Source organism: Salvia miltiorrhiza, chromosome 7 (genome assembly GCF_028751815.1).
Source record: "Salvia miltiorrhiza cultivar Shanhuang (shh) chromosome 7, IMPLAD_Smil_shh, whole genome shotgun sequence".
Classification (NCBI taxonomy): Eukaryota; Viridiplantae; Streptophyta; class Magnoliopsida; order Lamiales; family Lamiaceae; genus Salvia; species Salvia miltiorrhiza.
In genome coordinates, this window is record NC_080393.1 from 55998738 (window position 1) to 56016803 (window position 18066).

The following is an 18066-nucleotide window of genomic DNA, read 5'->3' on the forward strand; positions in this document are numbered from 1 at the left end:
AGCTACGAGCTGAAACTAACCATACTTTGTTCCAGGAAATTTCATCTCAGGGACTGTTTCACATGATACATTACCATTTGGACCAGATTGAAGAGGTGTACCTGGTGGATGCGCAGAAGGAGTTGGAGCAGGGGAGTTTGGATTCTAAGATGGACTTCTTGTTAAAGGAGTTTCAAGACGTATTTGCTGAACCACAAGGGTTACCACCTGCAAGGGGAACAGAGCATCAAATTATTCTCAAACCAGGAAGTGTACCCAAACATCAGTATCCATACAGAATTTCACATCACAACAAAAATGAAGTTGAAAAGATTGTTCAAGAGCTGCTAGATACTGGAATAATACAACACAGTAAGAGCCCATTTGCATCACCTGTTTTGTTAGTTAAAAAGAAAGATGGTACTTGGAGAATGTATGTTGATTACAGGTATCTCAATTCCCTCACTGTTAAGCATGATTACCCCATTCCACTAATTGATGAATTGCTGGATGAGTTATATGGCTCTAAGTTTTTCTCTAAGTTAGACCTGAGGTCAGGTTATTTTCAGATCTTAGTAAAGGATTCTGATAGATACCTCACTGCTTTTAGCACACACCATGGCCATTTTGAATTCCTAGTCATGCCTTTTGGTTTGTGCAATGCCCCAGCCACCTTTCAGTCCTTAATGAACCATGTTTTTAAACCATTTTTAAGGAAGTTTGTGTTGGTATTCTTTGATGATATTCTAGTTTACAGTAAGAGTGAAGAGGAACACTTACTGCATTTGAGGAGCGTACTGATGACTTTGAGAGAACACACATTGTATGCAAAAATGAGCAAGTGCCAATTTGGGCAAAGGAAGATAGAATATTTGGGCCATATTATTTCTAAGGAAGGGGTATCTACTGATCCAGACAAAATTTCAAGTATGGTTAGTTGGCCTACTCCAAAGAACATCAAGCAGTTGAGGGGGTTCCTTGGTCTCACTGGCTACTACAGAAAATTTATCAAGCATTATGGACTGATCAGTAAGCCTTTGACTGATCTATTGAAGAAGGATTGTTTCAGATGGGGTCCTGAAGCTGACAAGGCTTTTGTCACACTCAAGGATGCTATGACTCAAGCTCCTATCCTCACTTTACCTGATTTCAGCAAGAGGTTCGTTTTGGAAACAGATGCTAGTGGAACAGGTGTGGGGGCTGTCCTACTCCAACATCAGAAACCTATTGCTTATATGAGTAAATCTCTGTGTCCCATGAATCAGGCACTATCTATTTATGAGAGAGAATTCTTGGCTGTTATATTAGCTGTTCAAAAATGGAGGTCTTATTTGCAGGGACACAAGTTCATTATCAAGACTGATCAGCAAGCTCTGAGGCACCTGCTAGATCAGAAGAGTATGAACCCAGTTCAACAAAAGTGGATCACTAAGCTATTGGGCTTAGATTATGAGATCCAATACAAGAAGGGGGCAGAAAACAAAGTGGCTGATGCTCTCTCTAGATGTCTTGACTCTGGAAATGGGTGTATGGTAATCTCTACAGTCTCACCTGCTTGGATTTCACAGGTGAAACTCAGCTATGAAGGAGATGCTCGCTTGTCCAACGTGTTTGCTGCTAAACTTGTAGATGTCACTGCACACCCTGAATTTCAGATTGAGGGAGATATTTTACTGTTTAAGGGCCGAGTGGTTATTGGATCTTCTAATAGTCTAAGACGAACCATACTACAAGAGGTGCATGCTACCTCTTTTGGGGGTCATTCTGGTATACAGGGAACGTATTCAAAGCTCAAATCTTTCTTTTTTTGGCCCTATATGAGAAAAGATGTGGAGAACCTAGTGAAGGAGTGTGATGTTTGCCAGAGGAACAAACCAGATTTAGCCTCCTATCCTGGGCTTTTGCAGCCACTACCTATCCCTGACAAAGCTTGGACTCATATCTCTATGGATTTTGTCGAGGGGCTACCCACATCTGCTGGCAAGAATGTTATTTTGGTAGTTGTGGACAGACTCACAAAGTATGCTCATTTCCTGGGATTGTCACATCCTTTTACGGCTCAGACTGTGGCCAAACTATTTATGGATAACATTTATAAATTACATGGTCCACCAATCAGTATTGTATCGGACAGGGACAAGGTTTTTACAAGCATTTTCTGGAAGGAGTTATTTAAACTGATGGGAACTAAACTGGAGATGTCAACCGCCTATCACCCTCAAACCGATGGGCAGACTGAGAGGGTGAATCAATGCTTAGAGGGATACTTGCGGTGTATGACTGGTGCTAATCCTAAGCAGTGGTTCAAGTGGTTATCTTTAGCTGAGTATTGGTACAATACTAACTATCATAATAGTCTAAAGTGAACCCCATATCAGGCTCTTTATGGGTTACCTCCACCACATACAGGTTTGGGTGCTTACTTAAACTCAACTAATCAGGAAGTGAAGGATTGGTTGGTTAATAGGCAAGCTGCAGTTCATGTCTTGAAGGAAAATTTGAAATTTGCCCAAGCTCGCATGAAATTTTTTGCAGATCAGGGGAGAAGTGAAAGGAATTTTGAAGTAGGAGAGAGGGTTTACCTGAAACTACAGCCTTTCCGTCAAAACTCTTTAGCTTTGAGAAAGAATCTGAAGTTGGCAGCCAAGTTCTATGGCCCTTATTCCATCTTGGAGAAAATTGGAACAGTGGCGTATAAATTAGATCTGCCTGAATCTTCAAAAATCCACCCAGTTTTCCACGTTTCATTATTAAAAAAGTTTCTAGGAAATGGGGTGCTACCTTCTACAGCACTACCTGATGTGGACGTCAATGGACATTTCAAGATCGCCCCTTTTGCTTTTCTGGACAGCAGAGAAATTGACCGTGGTGCGGGAAAGATCCAACAAGTTCTGGTACAGTGGTCTCGCGATGGCGAAGACCTGACGAGCTGGGAAGATTTGAAGCCCCTAATCGCAAAGTTTCCTGATTTCGATCCTCGGGGACAAGGATCTGAAATTAGGGGGGGTATTGTCATGAACACGAATGGAGGAAAGGAGATGGTGCATGGAAAAGATGAAGAGTTGTTAAGAGAGAATGGACCAGAGGAAATAATGTTTGTCGGTGGCAGAGTTCCAGCTGCTCTGGGGAAGAAAGGAAGTCAAGTTGATGAAGTGGAGGTAGTTGACTCCACTAAAGGGGATGATTCAAATGAAGAGAGAGAGGCAACACGTGGCTGATGGGTTTCCAAGAGAATATTTGACTATTATTAAGCGCTTTTCACTTATGTTTGCTTAATAGCGTTTTATCCTTGCTGTTTTAACATTCCTTTATTTCCCTTAGTGCTTTTATTTAGCTTGAAAGTGTTAGTTTGTTATTTCGTACGGTTGGGACCATTGCTTTATAAATGGTGGCCATGCAATGTAAAGAAAACCTAAGAAATGAAGTATCTAGTTCTCTCCTCCCTCTGCCTCCCTCTCCGATCTCTTCTCTAATTCTCGTATCTATCCTTCTTTTTCTTCATCAAGTTTACACCTTTATTCATATTCCTTACGGATCCATAGCTAACTAACATAAATCCAGCTAGATCTATTACAAATTTATCCATGGAACATGATGGATAATAAAAAATTATGTCTTAAAATGTTTCATTTCTTTTCCAACATTCGACACAAAAGAGTTGTTTACTATTTTTTCTTCCTCATTTTCACTTCAATGATGGATAATATTATTCATCAGTGAATAATATTATCCATCCTTGAGGTGAAAATAAGAAAGGAAAAATGGTGAACATCTCTTTAGTGTGTCAAATGTTGTAAAAAAATTGAAATATTTCAAGGCATAAATTTTTATTATCCTTCCTTTTACATGGATAAATTTATCCATCAAAGAAAACACAACCTAGATAAAATTATCAAAATACAGTACCTAAAACTGTTTTAAATCATAAACTTTGAATTACTATAATATTTAACCTCGGTTGGCAAATTGAAGTAGCTTTACACGTAACCTCGAGTTTTAAATCAGAAACTTTGAATTATTGTAATTATTAAAAATGCAATAATTGCGAATGATAAAGTGTTAAAGATGATTAAAAAAAAGAGTCCGGCACGTTTTCACTTTGAATATGAAATAAAATGTATTATTTGCTGATAGTTGTATTTAATACTAACATTTATTTACTAATCAATGGATGCTTATACTAGGTTTTAAGCAATCTAATTGCTTTATTAAATATCTTTATTTGGTGGGTCATATGCAACCAACACCTGTGATGTGATCATAGAAGTACTGCAATAATTTTATACTCCCTCCGTCCATGAAAGAACTTCCTAGGAGGGAGTAGCACGAGTTTTAAGAAAAAATATTGTTATGTGTATTGAGAGTGGATAAAAGGTAGTTGAGTATATTGAGAGTGGATAAAAGGTAGTTGAGTATATTGAGAGTGGTGAAAATGTGTTATAATTAATATTGAGAGTTGTGAAAAGTGAAAAGTAAGAGGATTATAAGTGGTGGGGTATAGTCCAAAAATAGGTAGGAAGTTCTTTTGTGGACGTCCCAAAAAGGAAAGATAGGAAGTTCTTTCATGGACGAAGGGAGTATTTAATTAATCCGGGAAAGTTGAAGGAAGTTGTACGTCTGAAAATTGAAAAGAAAATTTATACCAAATGTATCATAATTCCTTAAAGAAAATTTTGGATTTAAGGATATTGCAATAAATAAATAAATAATTGTTAGAAATATTTAACTACAAAATACTCTCTCCCTTGTGAACAAATGGTATCAACTTTTCATTTTCACAAAAAATAGTCTCACTTATTTATAGACTTTACCACATAATATATTACAGTTTAATATATTAACTTATTTATTTTTCTATTATATGACCGATCATTTTTTATTTATAATATAATTAATTACTCCATCCGTTTCATTACGAATGTCTTATTGTTTTTGGGCACAGAGAATAATGAATGTATAATTAATAGATTAAGTGACTTGGTGGAGAGAGAAAAAAACATTGAAATTTATAAAAATAGGTCTAGAAAGAGAATAAGTGGTGGACCCATTAATTAATTAATCTTTTAATTATTTATTAAAAAATAAATGAGAAAGTGAAATATTTGTAATGGGATGAAAAGAGTATCATTATTACACCATCTCTAACACTCTAAAGTGAGACATTTTTTTTTCCCCATATAATACACTCAATTTTTTTTTTTTAAAATTCGTGTCATTATTTCATATGATATAAGTACATAACGGACAAACGAATCAAATTACATAATCTATATATTATATAAAAGAGCAGTATAACGGCTACTTTTTTCCACCAAAATTTCTCTCTCCTCATTTTTCTTTTTTTATTTTGATTCTTTTATAAAAATCGCCAACTTTGATTAATAAAAAAATATTCAACATGGATATTAAATTAAAGATAACGAAAAGATCTTTAATTTGATATAAAAATTATAAAAAAAATAAATTTAAAACGAATAAGTTATTATTATCAATTAAAGTTACAAAATTATTTTTTTTCTCTCTCTCCTTTCTCTTTTATAATTTCTTTTAATTATCATTAAAAATCAATTAATTGGTAATTGAAAATTTATATATTTTCAAATTCGTGTTTTTTATTGAAATTATATTGTGGATAATTTAAATTTTTTATTTAGATTTATATTTATATTTAAATTATAGTAGTATATATTTAATATGCATATTTATTTATTTAAATTATCGTTCAGTTTCGATATTGATCGTGCATCGCACGAGTGGGCGTGTGCTAGTTGTCATTAATTTAGAATTGGTATTATATAATCTTCTTTTTAATCCTTTTCATTCTTTTTTGTTGGGGGAGGGAAGCTTGGATATTCTTCATCTTCAAATAATAATAATAAAAAATTATATATCCATACATAAATGAAAGTGATAAGGCTTGAGTGAAACATTAATGGATTTAACAAGAAAATAAACCACCTGCCAAAAAGGGGAAAATATACGAAATAATCATCTGTGCATAGATGAGCATGGTCCTACCAGATTTTCTGAAATGGATTCGAGCAACAATTTGCTGGTATATTCTGATTTGATTCATCCATGTAATTTTGATCAGACTGTTGATTTTCAAGCGAAGAATTATTGATAGTTTTCACTTTGTTGATTGTTTTTGGTGAGAAGCTGGAGTCTAGCTCTCTGACATTTGCGGAGAAGCTGTGCGCAGCGGTGTTCCCGATTCTAGCGTTAATCGACGCGTTGATCTTCGCGGTTTCCAGTTGTTTCGATTTCAAGTGCAGAAAATCGAGCAATACGAAGAAATTGAGCTACGACTACGAGGATATTGTTCGTCTCTCTCGGGGATCTCATTGTAATAGTAATTTTGATCTCTTAAATTGTGCTTTTTATGAAGTTTTCAGTGTGTGTGATTGTGTGTGTTTAGAGAGAGAGAGATCCGTGCTTGTGTATTTTAAACGACTCCACTTTTTATTGAGTTTATTTGCGGTTGCTTTTGCAGTTACTGTAAATGAAGTGGAGGCATTGCATGAGTTGTTTAAGAAGCTAAGCAGTTCGATTATTGATGATGGATTGATACATAAGGTATGGATTTTTAGATGAGATTTTTTGATTTGTACCTAATTTCTGCATCGCTAATTTTAGTAAATTTTAGCTGCTATTGTTGGCTGAGGACTATTTTTGGCTGCTGTTCAATGAAGTAGGTTTTAATTTTACATGTTGCTCTTTAAGCTGATGCACATAACAAGTCAAGTTTAAGTAATATCATAGTATCAGATAAAAAGTTTTGAAACTCTTTCGAGGCTCGACTTGATTAAGTGGCAGAAGAGCTCCAATCGTGCTTGAACCAACCAAAGCTCTTTCAATCTCAAATGCTACGACATACTGAATTTTCATCACATTCTGATTTTTGATTTGTGTTTCATAATATTTATGCTAAAGGCCGGCTCTAAAGAAACAGTGTACCACAGTAATGTAGCGTATGCACACCTGACTTGTGTAAATGGTCATTGGTTTTGGTATATCACGGGTATCAGTAATGATTTCTTGCAAAACTAACAGGCTTTAAGTTTAATCCTGGAACGTTTGATCTTACGTGATATTGGATGACTGTATTTTCTAATGTTTTGTTTCACAGGAAGAGCTGAAGCTGGCATTGTTCACAACGGCAAGTGGTGAGAACCTTATCTTGGATCGGGTAAACAGAATCTTATTTCTTGTAGTATAGTCATTTTGACACTCCGTACCTGAGAACCTTGCACAATGAAAAGATACAGGGGAAAAACTGATATTCTGCTGCATTTTTCTCTTTTCTCAATGTTTAGTTTTAAAAAAATCTCAAAGAATAAGCTATTAGGCATTTTGATTGGCATACTATCTGTCTTCAATTGAAGTAATGTCAGTATGACTGGCTAGAAATTAGTGAAAGCTTATTAAGTAAGTTATGGACGTCTGACTACAAAGTTGAATGAAAATGTTTCGAACACATGCTAGCGTTCTCCTGAATTTCCATATGAAGTCTTGATGCACATAAATTTGTTGTTTTTTCAATGCATTTCATTTTCACAGTGTTATATTTTTATTCATCACACAGGTGCTGGTGCATATTAATACAACAAATTAGTTCTCTGTTATTATTATTTCTTTTATTTGCACCGAGTTTTTATGCTCTTCACTCACCACCCAGTGTTATGTTTCTAAATATTACGCTGGTGCTGGTTCAAACTAAAACTGCAATATAGTGTAATATTATGCATAAGTAGTTCTTTGTTATCTAAATAAAAACTGAAGAGGCTGCTTTGTGATTCTGAATCTACAGGTATTTGATCTTTTTGATCTGAAAAGGAACGGTGTCATTGATTTGGAAGAATTTGTTTGTTCACTCAACGTGTTCCATCCTAATGCCTCTTTGGAAGAGAAAATTGAATGTAAGAGATCAAGAAAATTCTTTTTGTTTTTTGAACTGTGTAAGATAAACTATGTTGTGATGGTGAAGTGAAGTGATTCTTGTTATTTTGCTTAAGAATGTGATCTCCCATCTTCGAACAAACTCTTTTCAGTTGCTTTCTGTTATTTTGCAGTTGCATTCAAGCTTTATGATCTGGGACAAACTGGGTTCATTGAGCGTGAAGAAGTAAGTATCTCATAGAACAACTAGTAAGCAATTCCTAAATAATTCTGGAATGAAACATAAAGATAGCAAAAACAATGCTATTTCCTATAAACATAAAATAAAGGAAAAGCTGTATGGTATTACTATGAAGAGACTTTCTCCCCAGCTTATGTCGTCAATGTTGTAAATTTCTTTTACCAACTGTCCCCACCTGCACATGTTTCAACTGTCTCCAATCTCCTGCAACCAGATACATTTTAAGTTGCGTTTATCCTTTTCCATCACGTGAGATGCTACATATCAAGAGTTCGTTTATCCCCTAGTAACGTTGGGCATCAGCGAGAGGTGAGATCAATAACTTTCGTATTACGTCCAACTTGAATTTCAGATATAAAAGCAAGACGATGAGATTGATTATCAAATACAGAGCACATTATCCAACTAGTAGTAATTTTTCATTTTACTTGTAGCATAATAAGTATTTTAAGTACTTTTCTTCTGCTATTCTGAGTTTATGATTCAAGCACATTTCACCTAGTTTTTACAGGTTTCTGAATATGTTTTGCATCAGGTCAAGCAGCTGGTGATTGCTATACTTGCAGAATCTCACATGAAATTGTCTGATGAACTGCTAGAGCTAATAATCGACAAGGTATCAAATACATGTCAATCGACATTTTATTCTGTTACTACACCTTTGAAGATATAGAATGCATGTTCATGGTGTAATCATCCTTCAAACAGACATTCGAGGATGCTGATGCTGATAAGGATGGGAAAATTAACGAGGAAGACTGGAAGACCTTCGTTATGCAGCATCCATTGCTTTTGAGGAACATGACTCTACCTCATTTAAAGTATATTTCACTCTCCCATCCTCTTTATCACTCGCTGTTTTCTAGAAGATCAATCTGTCATCGATGACTCATTTTACTCCATCCGTCCCGATATCTTTGACAGTTTTCTTGCACTTCCTCTTCCAGGGATGTCACCACGGTCTTCCCCAGCTTCGTTTTCAACACCGAGGTTGAAGATTGAGATGAACAGATCATTTCTTGGACACATTTAATCTCTCTCAAACTTATCTGGAGAGAGAGGAGAGTAAGATTGTATACTCCCTTGAAGCTGTGAAAAAGGTGGATATCTGACAGGAGGGCTTGATCTTACTTGCTTTAGATTCATCAGTTTGGAATACCTCACAATTTGTACAGAAATTTGAATTTGGTATTCTTGTAGTTTTTGAGTTTATTGTAAAAAGACATTATGAATATCAAAACTCCTCAATATAATTGTTGAGATGATTTAGGGTGTTTGGCTGAGCTTATAAGCTCCTAAACAACTTATAAAGTATAAGTTGTTTAGGAGCTTATAAGCTACTTCAAAGTGTTTGGCAAAATAAGCTCCTAAAGAGCTTATAATCTGTAAAAATAAGCTTCCCCAAAAAATAAGTTTCTCTATTCCAACTTATTTTCTCTTTATCTTATAGACAACTCTTATTTTACGAAAATAATTTAACTATAAATCTTTTATTTTCATCATATATTATTCCAATTTCACATTTCTTCGATTTTCTCTCACTAACTAAATATTCTCTCTTCAACTTATAAGGTCGATTACCCAAACACTTTGACAACTTATAAGTTCTTAAAAAATTATATCGATCTTATAAATTTTTGAAACATTTTATAAGTTCTAAGAGCTTATAAGCTCTTTAAAATAAACTTAACCAAATACCCTCTTACTCCGCTTTTGTATCACAAGGCATCCTTCTTCTCAACCTACCCCTGCCCTGACTATGAAAATGATTTTATTTTTCTATGATAAATCTAATCATGTTCTGGACTGGATACATATGAGAGGTACTATGTTTGTGAAAGAAAGCATTGTAATTTAGGGGAGATTCCTAGGATTTTTGATATCTAGGTTTCGATTTTGTTTAGATCTCTTTGTTATAAGGGCAGATCTTGTCTTCAATATCTGGGTTTTGATTTTTGTCGTGTCTTCAATAACTGGGTACGTAGATCTGTTTCATTGTTGAGTTTGTTTCAATAACTGGACGGATTTTTTTTTTCAATTTTTTTTTTGGGTTTTGCATAAGTATTTCACTGAATTTGCATATATTCGTTGCTGAAACACATTGGTGATGAACAAATTCTTAAACCCGCTATTAATCCACGATTTTCTTTTAAATATTGAATGTAAACGAAGTTTAAAATATAAATAGTAGTTTCCAGAAAAGTAAAAACTGCAATTTTCGTGAACGGCTAAGCCATGCAAGATTTCGCGAGACGACTCTTGGGAGACTTCCACTGGAACAACAGGCGGAGAGTATTGACGATGAATAGAACCGCCATGAGGCTGACCCAAGCAATGATCCCTATCTGGATGACGGAGCTGAGCGATTTCTCGTGGATTTTGGGAGTGGCCACCATTATGGAAGCGCCGTAGGTGATTCCGACGGCCGTGACAGACACCCACATTATGACGACAAGGGCCCACATGAAGAGCCTGTACTTGAACAACGGCAAGCCGACGATGAGCAGCAAGATGGTGCTGAGCGACGTCACAAACGCAACTGTGTTGGAGCGCATGAAGTTCTTGTATATGTTAGGATCTTTGTAGGCCATCACGGCCTCCCCGGCCTTGTGTGAGGACGTGTCGTCTTGCCACACGCCGCCCGTGGGGCTGACGGCCGCCTGGAAGGCCATGGTGGCGATGAGGATCGCCACCACCATTATGGAGTCGCGCTTCTTTAGGAGCCAGTCCTCCGCCAAGGTAGGGTGGGCGGGGGATTTGAGGATGTCTGCGATGCGTTGTGCAGTTTCTTTGTCCGAATCGGGATTCACCATTTGTAGAGGCGTTTGGCCTTTGGAATTCTTAGAGTTCGTGTCAAGTTTGTTGAGTGCAACCAAGTATTCAATGATCTGCCAAAACATGATGTTAAAAAAGTCCGAAACTAACGGGTTTACCCGAATAGATCGATAAAAAAAGAGGATTAGGGCTAAAATTCTTAGCCCGAAAAAATTTTAGCCCGAATGGCCTGAACCGAAAATAGCCCGAGCCCAATGGGGTTGGTCCGAAAACCGAGTGAGTTGGCCCGATCAACCGAACACTTTCTTAATAATTTATTTTTAAACTTTAATACTTTATTTTTTAATTCGATAATAACATTTTGATGCTTGTAGAATATGTTTTATTTTTTCCAGCGGTTAATAACAAACATCTATGATATAAAACTAAAAGTCAAAGAAAGATAGTCATTTATGTTAAATCTATATACAAATTTGATCAGAAACGAAGTTAAAGTTAAATATTATGTAAACTTACGTTAAAATAACACTAATTTTTGTATCCAAAACAAGGCGAAATATTTTGATTTAAAAAATACGACATATTTTTATTACAAAAATATGATTATCTATAAAAAATATTAAATATATAAAAAATCATAAAACTTGCAGGTCGGAACGGGCTAACCCGAAATTGTGTGGTTTAGGATTATGATTGAAAAAATTTAGCCCGAAAAATTAAAAAACCGATTAGCCCGAATCGAAAATAATGCAAATGTGATGAGAATTATCTTGACATATATAGCAAGGGCTGTCGATCGGTTCGGGTTCGGTTACCCATACCCGAATTTTTGGTTACCCAAATTCAAAATTGCCATATTTCACTAACCGTTCCCGAATCGTTTTAGGTGTTCGGTTATTCAATAACTGCTTCGATTATTCGATTAAGTTATTTGGGTATCCGAAATACTCATTTAAATAATTCGCGCATGTATACAAGTTTGAAAAAGTGAAAATGTGATTAAAGGGAAAAAATTTTACTATATAAGAAAAGTGCACAAATTTCACGGGACAATCCAAAAAGGAATACTGCTCAAGCTTCGCGGGATGAAGGGAGTATTATAACTAGCAAATTTAAAATTTAATGCTAAAAATAGTCAGAATCACTAAATTGTACAAGTAATTTTTATTTTTTTCTTTGTGAAATTTAAAAATTTAAAGAACCAAAAAATTGTAATAATATAAGAGAAGTGTAATAATAAAGGATGCATCTATCTATATATATATAAAAGCTCAACCGCTTACAAAAATAGTAAGTTAATTATATTTTTCCGCCAAAATCACCTTACTATTTTTAGAAATACTTATTTTTTTAAATTTTTTTTATTTGTTCTTATTTTCGTCTACTTAAGATTATATGAAATATTTGTTTGTTATATATGTAAAAGTTCAACCGCTTACAAAAATAGTAAGTTATATTTTTCCGCCAAAAATCACCTTACTATTGTTATAATATTATTAAATTATTTTAATCAATTATAATCTCAACAAATTATTTATAACATAATCATAGCACAATAATTTATTACATTAGTAATTTTTATTCTCTTAAATATATTTTATAGGTAATAGTTATGTTACATATATATAATTTTTTTTAATAAAATATATAATAACATATTTTTGTATAAAATCATTACATATGTTCAATAAATGTAAATAAAATACCACTCCCTCCGTCCCGGCTTTTGGTATCCAGTTGAGAACGACACTGATTTTAATAAAGTGATTGATGTGTTGTGGAATAAGGGTCTCACATTTTATGTGAGAGTTAAAATAATTAAAGTGGAGTAAGGGTCCCACCTACTTTTACTAAAAATAGAAATGGATACCAAAATGTGGGACGACCAAAAAAGAAAAATTGGATACTAAAAGCTGGGACGGAGGGAGTATTTAGTAAATGTAGGTATTAGATATTTAACAAATGTTGATGATAATGATGGTTATGCATCTATCGATCTCCTTTAGTATATCGTATATTGCTTAAATCATATAAAGTTCCAATAAGAGACATCATTTCAAACACTTATCCGTCCGTCCTATTCTAACAACGTTCACGATAATTTTTATTTAAAAGAACGAGCATGCAATAATTGTTCCTACTCATATCTTGTACAACATAAATTTTTTAATATGCATATAATATTAATAATTTATTATTAAAAAAATATTATCTCTCGTGCATGGCACGCGAGCAAAACTAGTTAAATTAAATTACCTCAAGTTGTCTTAATCTAACAGCCCAATGCAGCACCGTGTTCCCAGCATCATCCTCTTCACACACAAACTCCCCCAATTTCTCCACCAAAACCCTCAACGCCCCAAGCTGGCGATGCTTCACGCACAGATGCAGCGCCGTCTCCCCGCGCTCCAGCCGCTCCATCGCGGCGAAGTCGTCCCTCTCGACGAGCATCCGCAGCACTCCGTGGCTGCCGTTCATGGCCGCCACGTGGACGGGGTTCATGCCGCCGGCGTCGCGTGCCCAGCACATCTTGGGGGCTTCGTCCACCAGCACGGCGGCGATGTCGACGCAGTCCTGAGCTGCTGCGACGTGTAAGAAAGTTTTGCCGGTGTATGTTAGTGAGACTTTGTTGAGGAGAAATCGATCTCCTTCGATCAGTTGTTTGAACGTTTTGGCGTCGCCTTCTGCTGCTGCGTCGCAGAGCTTCTTCTCAGCTGATGATGATTCCATCTCTCTGCAGATCGATGGCTTCTTCTTCTTCTTCTTCTTTTTCACACACAACACACACTAGAGGTTTTTAATTTGGAATATTTAATTTGGAGGGTGAAAAGCTTGCATGGGAAGGGTTAATTGGTGGAGTGATTTTAATATATCGATCTAGGGTTTGTTCAGTTATATATAGTTGTTAGTAAGTATTATAAAAATAACCTAATATATTGTTGGGTGGGTAAGGTTCTGCTAGTTGGTCGAGATGGAGCATAACGACGACCAACAATAAGAGAGTTTACTTTACATCTCAAGATCAGTACGAATTTTTCGATCGAATCAAGTAAAACTAGCTTAAATGATAAAAAAATAATCAAGGCGTTGGGACGATATTACAAAATTTTAATCCATCAAAGTAAACAAAGGATTAGATTTACTATTTTTATTTATCAAGACTAATCCTCTAAAGTATATATACACCCCGGCCGGCCCTAAAGCTAGTATAGTTCAACCATCCACACTCGTGTATTATGAATGTATAAGGTGTGGTTCCATTGAGAATTTCTATTTTTCGTGAGAAATGATAATAATGAATTAATCAATATATATAATTCACGAATAGTCATATCTAGTTAATATGGTGAAAATTTCGCCCTCTCGAGACGAAAATATCTGTTCATACGTTACATTGATTTATTCATAGAATTATTGACTTGTTCGCAATCATACATAGTGTGTTCACACACATTCTCAACGGTATCTTTCTTTCTCATTTTATATATAAGTTTTCTCCATGTAGGTTTAATTTCCTAATACTATATAATGAGTAGTTACATGGTCTAATTAACAAGGTGAAACAACTTTTAATGACATGGGTTGTCTTGATTAATTTATAATGAAAATCTCTAATATAATAAAAACAACACAAATTCTCCTGTGCACTCGGGTGTACAATGTCATTTCGATAACATGATAGTGTCATTTCAATATAGTGTTAGTGTTATTTCGCGACAGTGTTATTTATATAACATAATAGTGTTATTTGTAAAATAAATTAAATAGTGTTAGTGTCATTTCAAGATAGTGTTAGTGCTAGTGTCATTTAATATAAGTGTTAGTATCATTTTGCACCCGGGTGCACGGTGCACAGGAGACCACTTCTAAAAACAAATGGAGTCTAAATGGAGCTAGCAATGTGTCATTATGCTAATTTTGTCAACTTAATTATAAAGTACTTAGTTTATAGCATACTAAGTTTGAATTGGTCGTCGAGTCGAGTAAACCAATCAAATAGAAAGTAGAGAGAGGGGGAAATTTACTTAATTAACCAATTAAGTTCATGTTTATTAGAGGTTCTTGTAATCTACCTACCTATACCGCACCATTAATATATTAATCAATTGTCTTTTTTAATAAAATGAAAACACGTTTGCGCATTAACCATGTTGATGCATATTCAAACACACAGTAAACGACCATTAGCTAATCACTCTCACAATGTTTAAACAAAGACCTCCAATTGAGGGTTGACTCTAATTAAGGAAGTCTCCGCGGCGTACTTAATTTTCTTTTTTAAATTTGTACATTTAATACATATATAGTGAAACAGAAATTCAATGAAATAAATGCTACCTAGCTAATTTGTTACGAATAATTAACTTTCTACATATATATTTATGGTCAACAACTTGGTTAATAATTAATAAATTAAGGATTAACAAGAAGAAAACTAAAACTTGAAATGGTTTACACTTTACACAATGTTAAATCCTCCCCAAACACACACACACACACACACATAATAATAATAATAATAATAATAATAATAATAATAATAATAATAATAATAATTTATTATTATTATTATTATTATTATTATTATTATTATTATTATTATTATTATTGAACAACAATAGTAATTAACATGTGTTAATAATCATAGATAGTACTAATATTTTTAGCTACCCGAACCACGTTCGACTAACTTCAAATATATATGTCTTTGAAATCAATTGAAATGGTTGCACATTGTTAGATCATGTAACTGCTTTACTAACACTAAAATTAATATTGCACATAATCTCCTGTAACAAGTAACAACCATATATTATTGTTATATTGCATAATATACTATTATATGCATCATATTGTTACTCGAGCTAAATTTTCTGTAACAACCATATATTATTGTTATTCTATGCATTATACTAGTAATACTTAGGGATGGCAGTGGATCTTGGACCCGGTCCAGATCCGTGGATCTAGATCCGTTTTTACGGATCTGGATCTCAATTTTTTGGACCCGACGGATCTAGATCTCAGTTTTGAAAACGGATCTGGATCTAGATCTTGAAATTTTAGATCCGGATCCGGCCCAGATCCGACCCGTGGATCCGTTTTATTATATATATATTTTATATTTTATATTTAGTTTACTAATAATATTAACTAAATTAAAAATAATAAATAAATTATATTCAAAAGAATAAAAACTAAAAGTAATTAGATAAAAGTATTTTGTGTTATATTTTTCATGATGGAAATTAGATGTTGTTGATTTTGTGATTTTTTTTAATTTAATTTAAAAATAGTAGATCCATGGATCTGGACCCGCGGATCTGACGGATCTGGATCTGGATCCAAAATTTTCAGATCCACGGATCTGGATCTGGATCTAGTATATGAAAACGAATCTGGATCTGGTATTGGCCAGACCCGGTCCAGATCCGGCCCGTTGCCATCCCTAGTAATACTCGAGCTGGTTGGATTATAATATTTATGCATTCTGGTTTTGTTAAATCGATCCATATGTTTTATATTGACTTCCAATATGCATGCTATCAAACAAAAGTCGACCATATATATATATATATAAATCTATAGTTTTACTCCGGGGGAAATTTCTAGAGTAAAAATTTGAAGTAGCCAAAATGAAGCATAAAACACAATTTATGGCCACTCATTGAAAAAACACAAAATTTGGTCATTTTTATTGATTTGGACGTTTTTACCCTTAATGAGGCGGACCAGGTAGGATCAGGCACGCGGGTCGCGTGCCGGGTCGAGTTAGGCACTTATGGCACTATTAGTACCATAAGTACCAAAATTTTACTTTGGTTTTATTTTGGGTTTCCGTTGGCACTTATGGCACTAGTGCCATAAGTGCCAACGGAAACCCAAAATAAAACTAAGTAAAATAGTCATTTTGGCACTTATGGCACTATTAGTGCCATAAGTGCCAACGGAAATTCAAAATAAAACTACGTAAAATGGTCATTTGGGCACTTATGGCACTAATAGTGTCATAAGTGCCATACGTGCAGCACAAATACAGAAACAACAACATCATTTAAATCCTAAATGGAACATCTAAACCCTAAATGGATAATCTAAACCCTAAATGAAACATCTAAACCCTAAATGGATAATCTAAACCCTAAATGAAGTATCTAAACCCTAGGGGGAAGTGTGCACGTATGGCACTTATGGCACTAATAGTGCCATAAGTGCCATACGTGCAGCACACAGATCATATCAGATCTGTCATGGCTGAAATCGAAGGAGGCGGAGATCAGATCTGCCGATAGAGGAGGCGGCGCAACGATCAGATCAGATCCACCGCCTCATCAGACCAGATCTGCCGCCGCCGCCTCATCCTCTACTCCGACGAGGCGCGCTGGAGAAAGAGAGAGAGATGAGAAAGAGAGAGGAGAGAGAGGCAGCCGCTGGAGAGAGAGAGAGAGATGGAGGATCTCCTCAACCACCGCCGCGAGAGCTCCGACAAATTCTCCAAGCTCGGCGCCGCTGCCGCGCAGCCGCTGGAGAGAGAGAGAGAGAGAGAGGGAGATGAGAAAGAGAGAGGAGCCGCCTGGAGAGAGAGAGAGAGAGGGAGATGAGAAAGAGAGATGAGAGAGAGAGAAGGGTAGAATAGTCATGACATACAAAAAATTGCCAAAATTTATGTTTTTTCAAATGGTGGACAAAATTTGATTTGTATGTTGAATAGGGCCATTCGGCCCTATTGTTTCAAATTTCTATTGATCAAATGCTTATTAGATAGGTTCGTGTATCAATCCAACCTGATAGTAAATAAAATAAATGAGGAGAGTAAATAAAATAAATTATTTCCTTTTTTGGATTGGGGCTAGGGATGTCAATCCAATCTGAAACCCTGTAGGCTTGTCCGATTAACCCGTCAATCCGAGAGATTTAAGGTTGAAAATTTTCAACCCAACAAAAATGACAACCTGACTAGCCCATAATCGAATAGCCTGACACCCAATAGGATCGACCCGAAATTAACCCAAAATCCTATAGGGCTGACACGGAAATACGTGTTTGCTTGATTGTATGAAAATTTCCCCATTATTTGATATTCAACTTCATTACTTTACTTATGAAAATTAGTATCTGTCCCAATATTAATGCCCCCCCTTTTTTGGGGGTTGTCTCATATATAATGGTCT

At 35.1% G+C, this 18066-nt stretch overlaps 2 protein-coding genes across 4 annotated transcripts; one reads left to right on the forward strand and one right to left on the reverse strand.

The window, feature by feature from the left end:
• The first annotated feature begins 5813 nt into the window (after positions 1-5813).
• Positions 5814-9388, forward strand: LOC130994931 (calcineurin B-like protein 10). Of its 3 annotated transcripts, none has more exons than XM_057920105.1 (9): positions 5814-6034; positions 6139-6325; positions 6473-6555; positions 7109-7168; positions 7790-7898; positions 8052-8104; positions 8655-8735; positions 8828-8940; positions 9067-9388. In XM_057920105.1, the coding sequence occupies exons 1-9, from the start codon at positions 6011-6013 to the stop codon at positions 9119-9121; spliced, it is 765 nt and encodes a 254-aa protein (XP_057776088.1). In that variant the 5' UTR covers positions 5814-6010; the 3' UTR covers positions 9122-9388. The 3 variants fall into 3 exon arrangements, with proteins under 3 accessions (XP_057776088.1, XP_057776086.1, XP_057776087.1); XM_057920103.1 differs by having other exon boundaries at positions 5877-6034; positions 6139-6331; XM_057920104.1 differs by having other exon boundaries at positions 5877-6034; positions 6139-6328.
• Positions 9389-10224: 836 nt separating this feature from the next.
• LOC130994892 (ankyrin repeat-containing protein At5g02620-like) lies at positions 10225-13765 on the reverse strand. The gene is made up of 2 exons (XM_057920012.1): positions 13151-13765; positions 10225-11007 (listed from the first exon to the last, which is right to left on the reverse strand). The coding sequence occupies exons 1-2, from the start codon at positions 13622-13624 to the stop codon at positions 10348-10350; spliced, it is 1134 nt and encodes a 377-aa protein (XP_057775995.1). The 5' UTR covers positions 13625-13765; the 3' UTR covers positions 10225-10347.
• Between the last annotated feature and the right edge of the window lie 4301 nt (positions 13766-18066).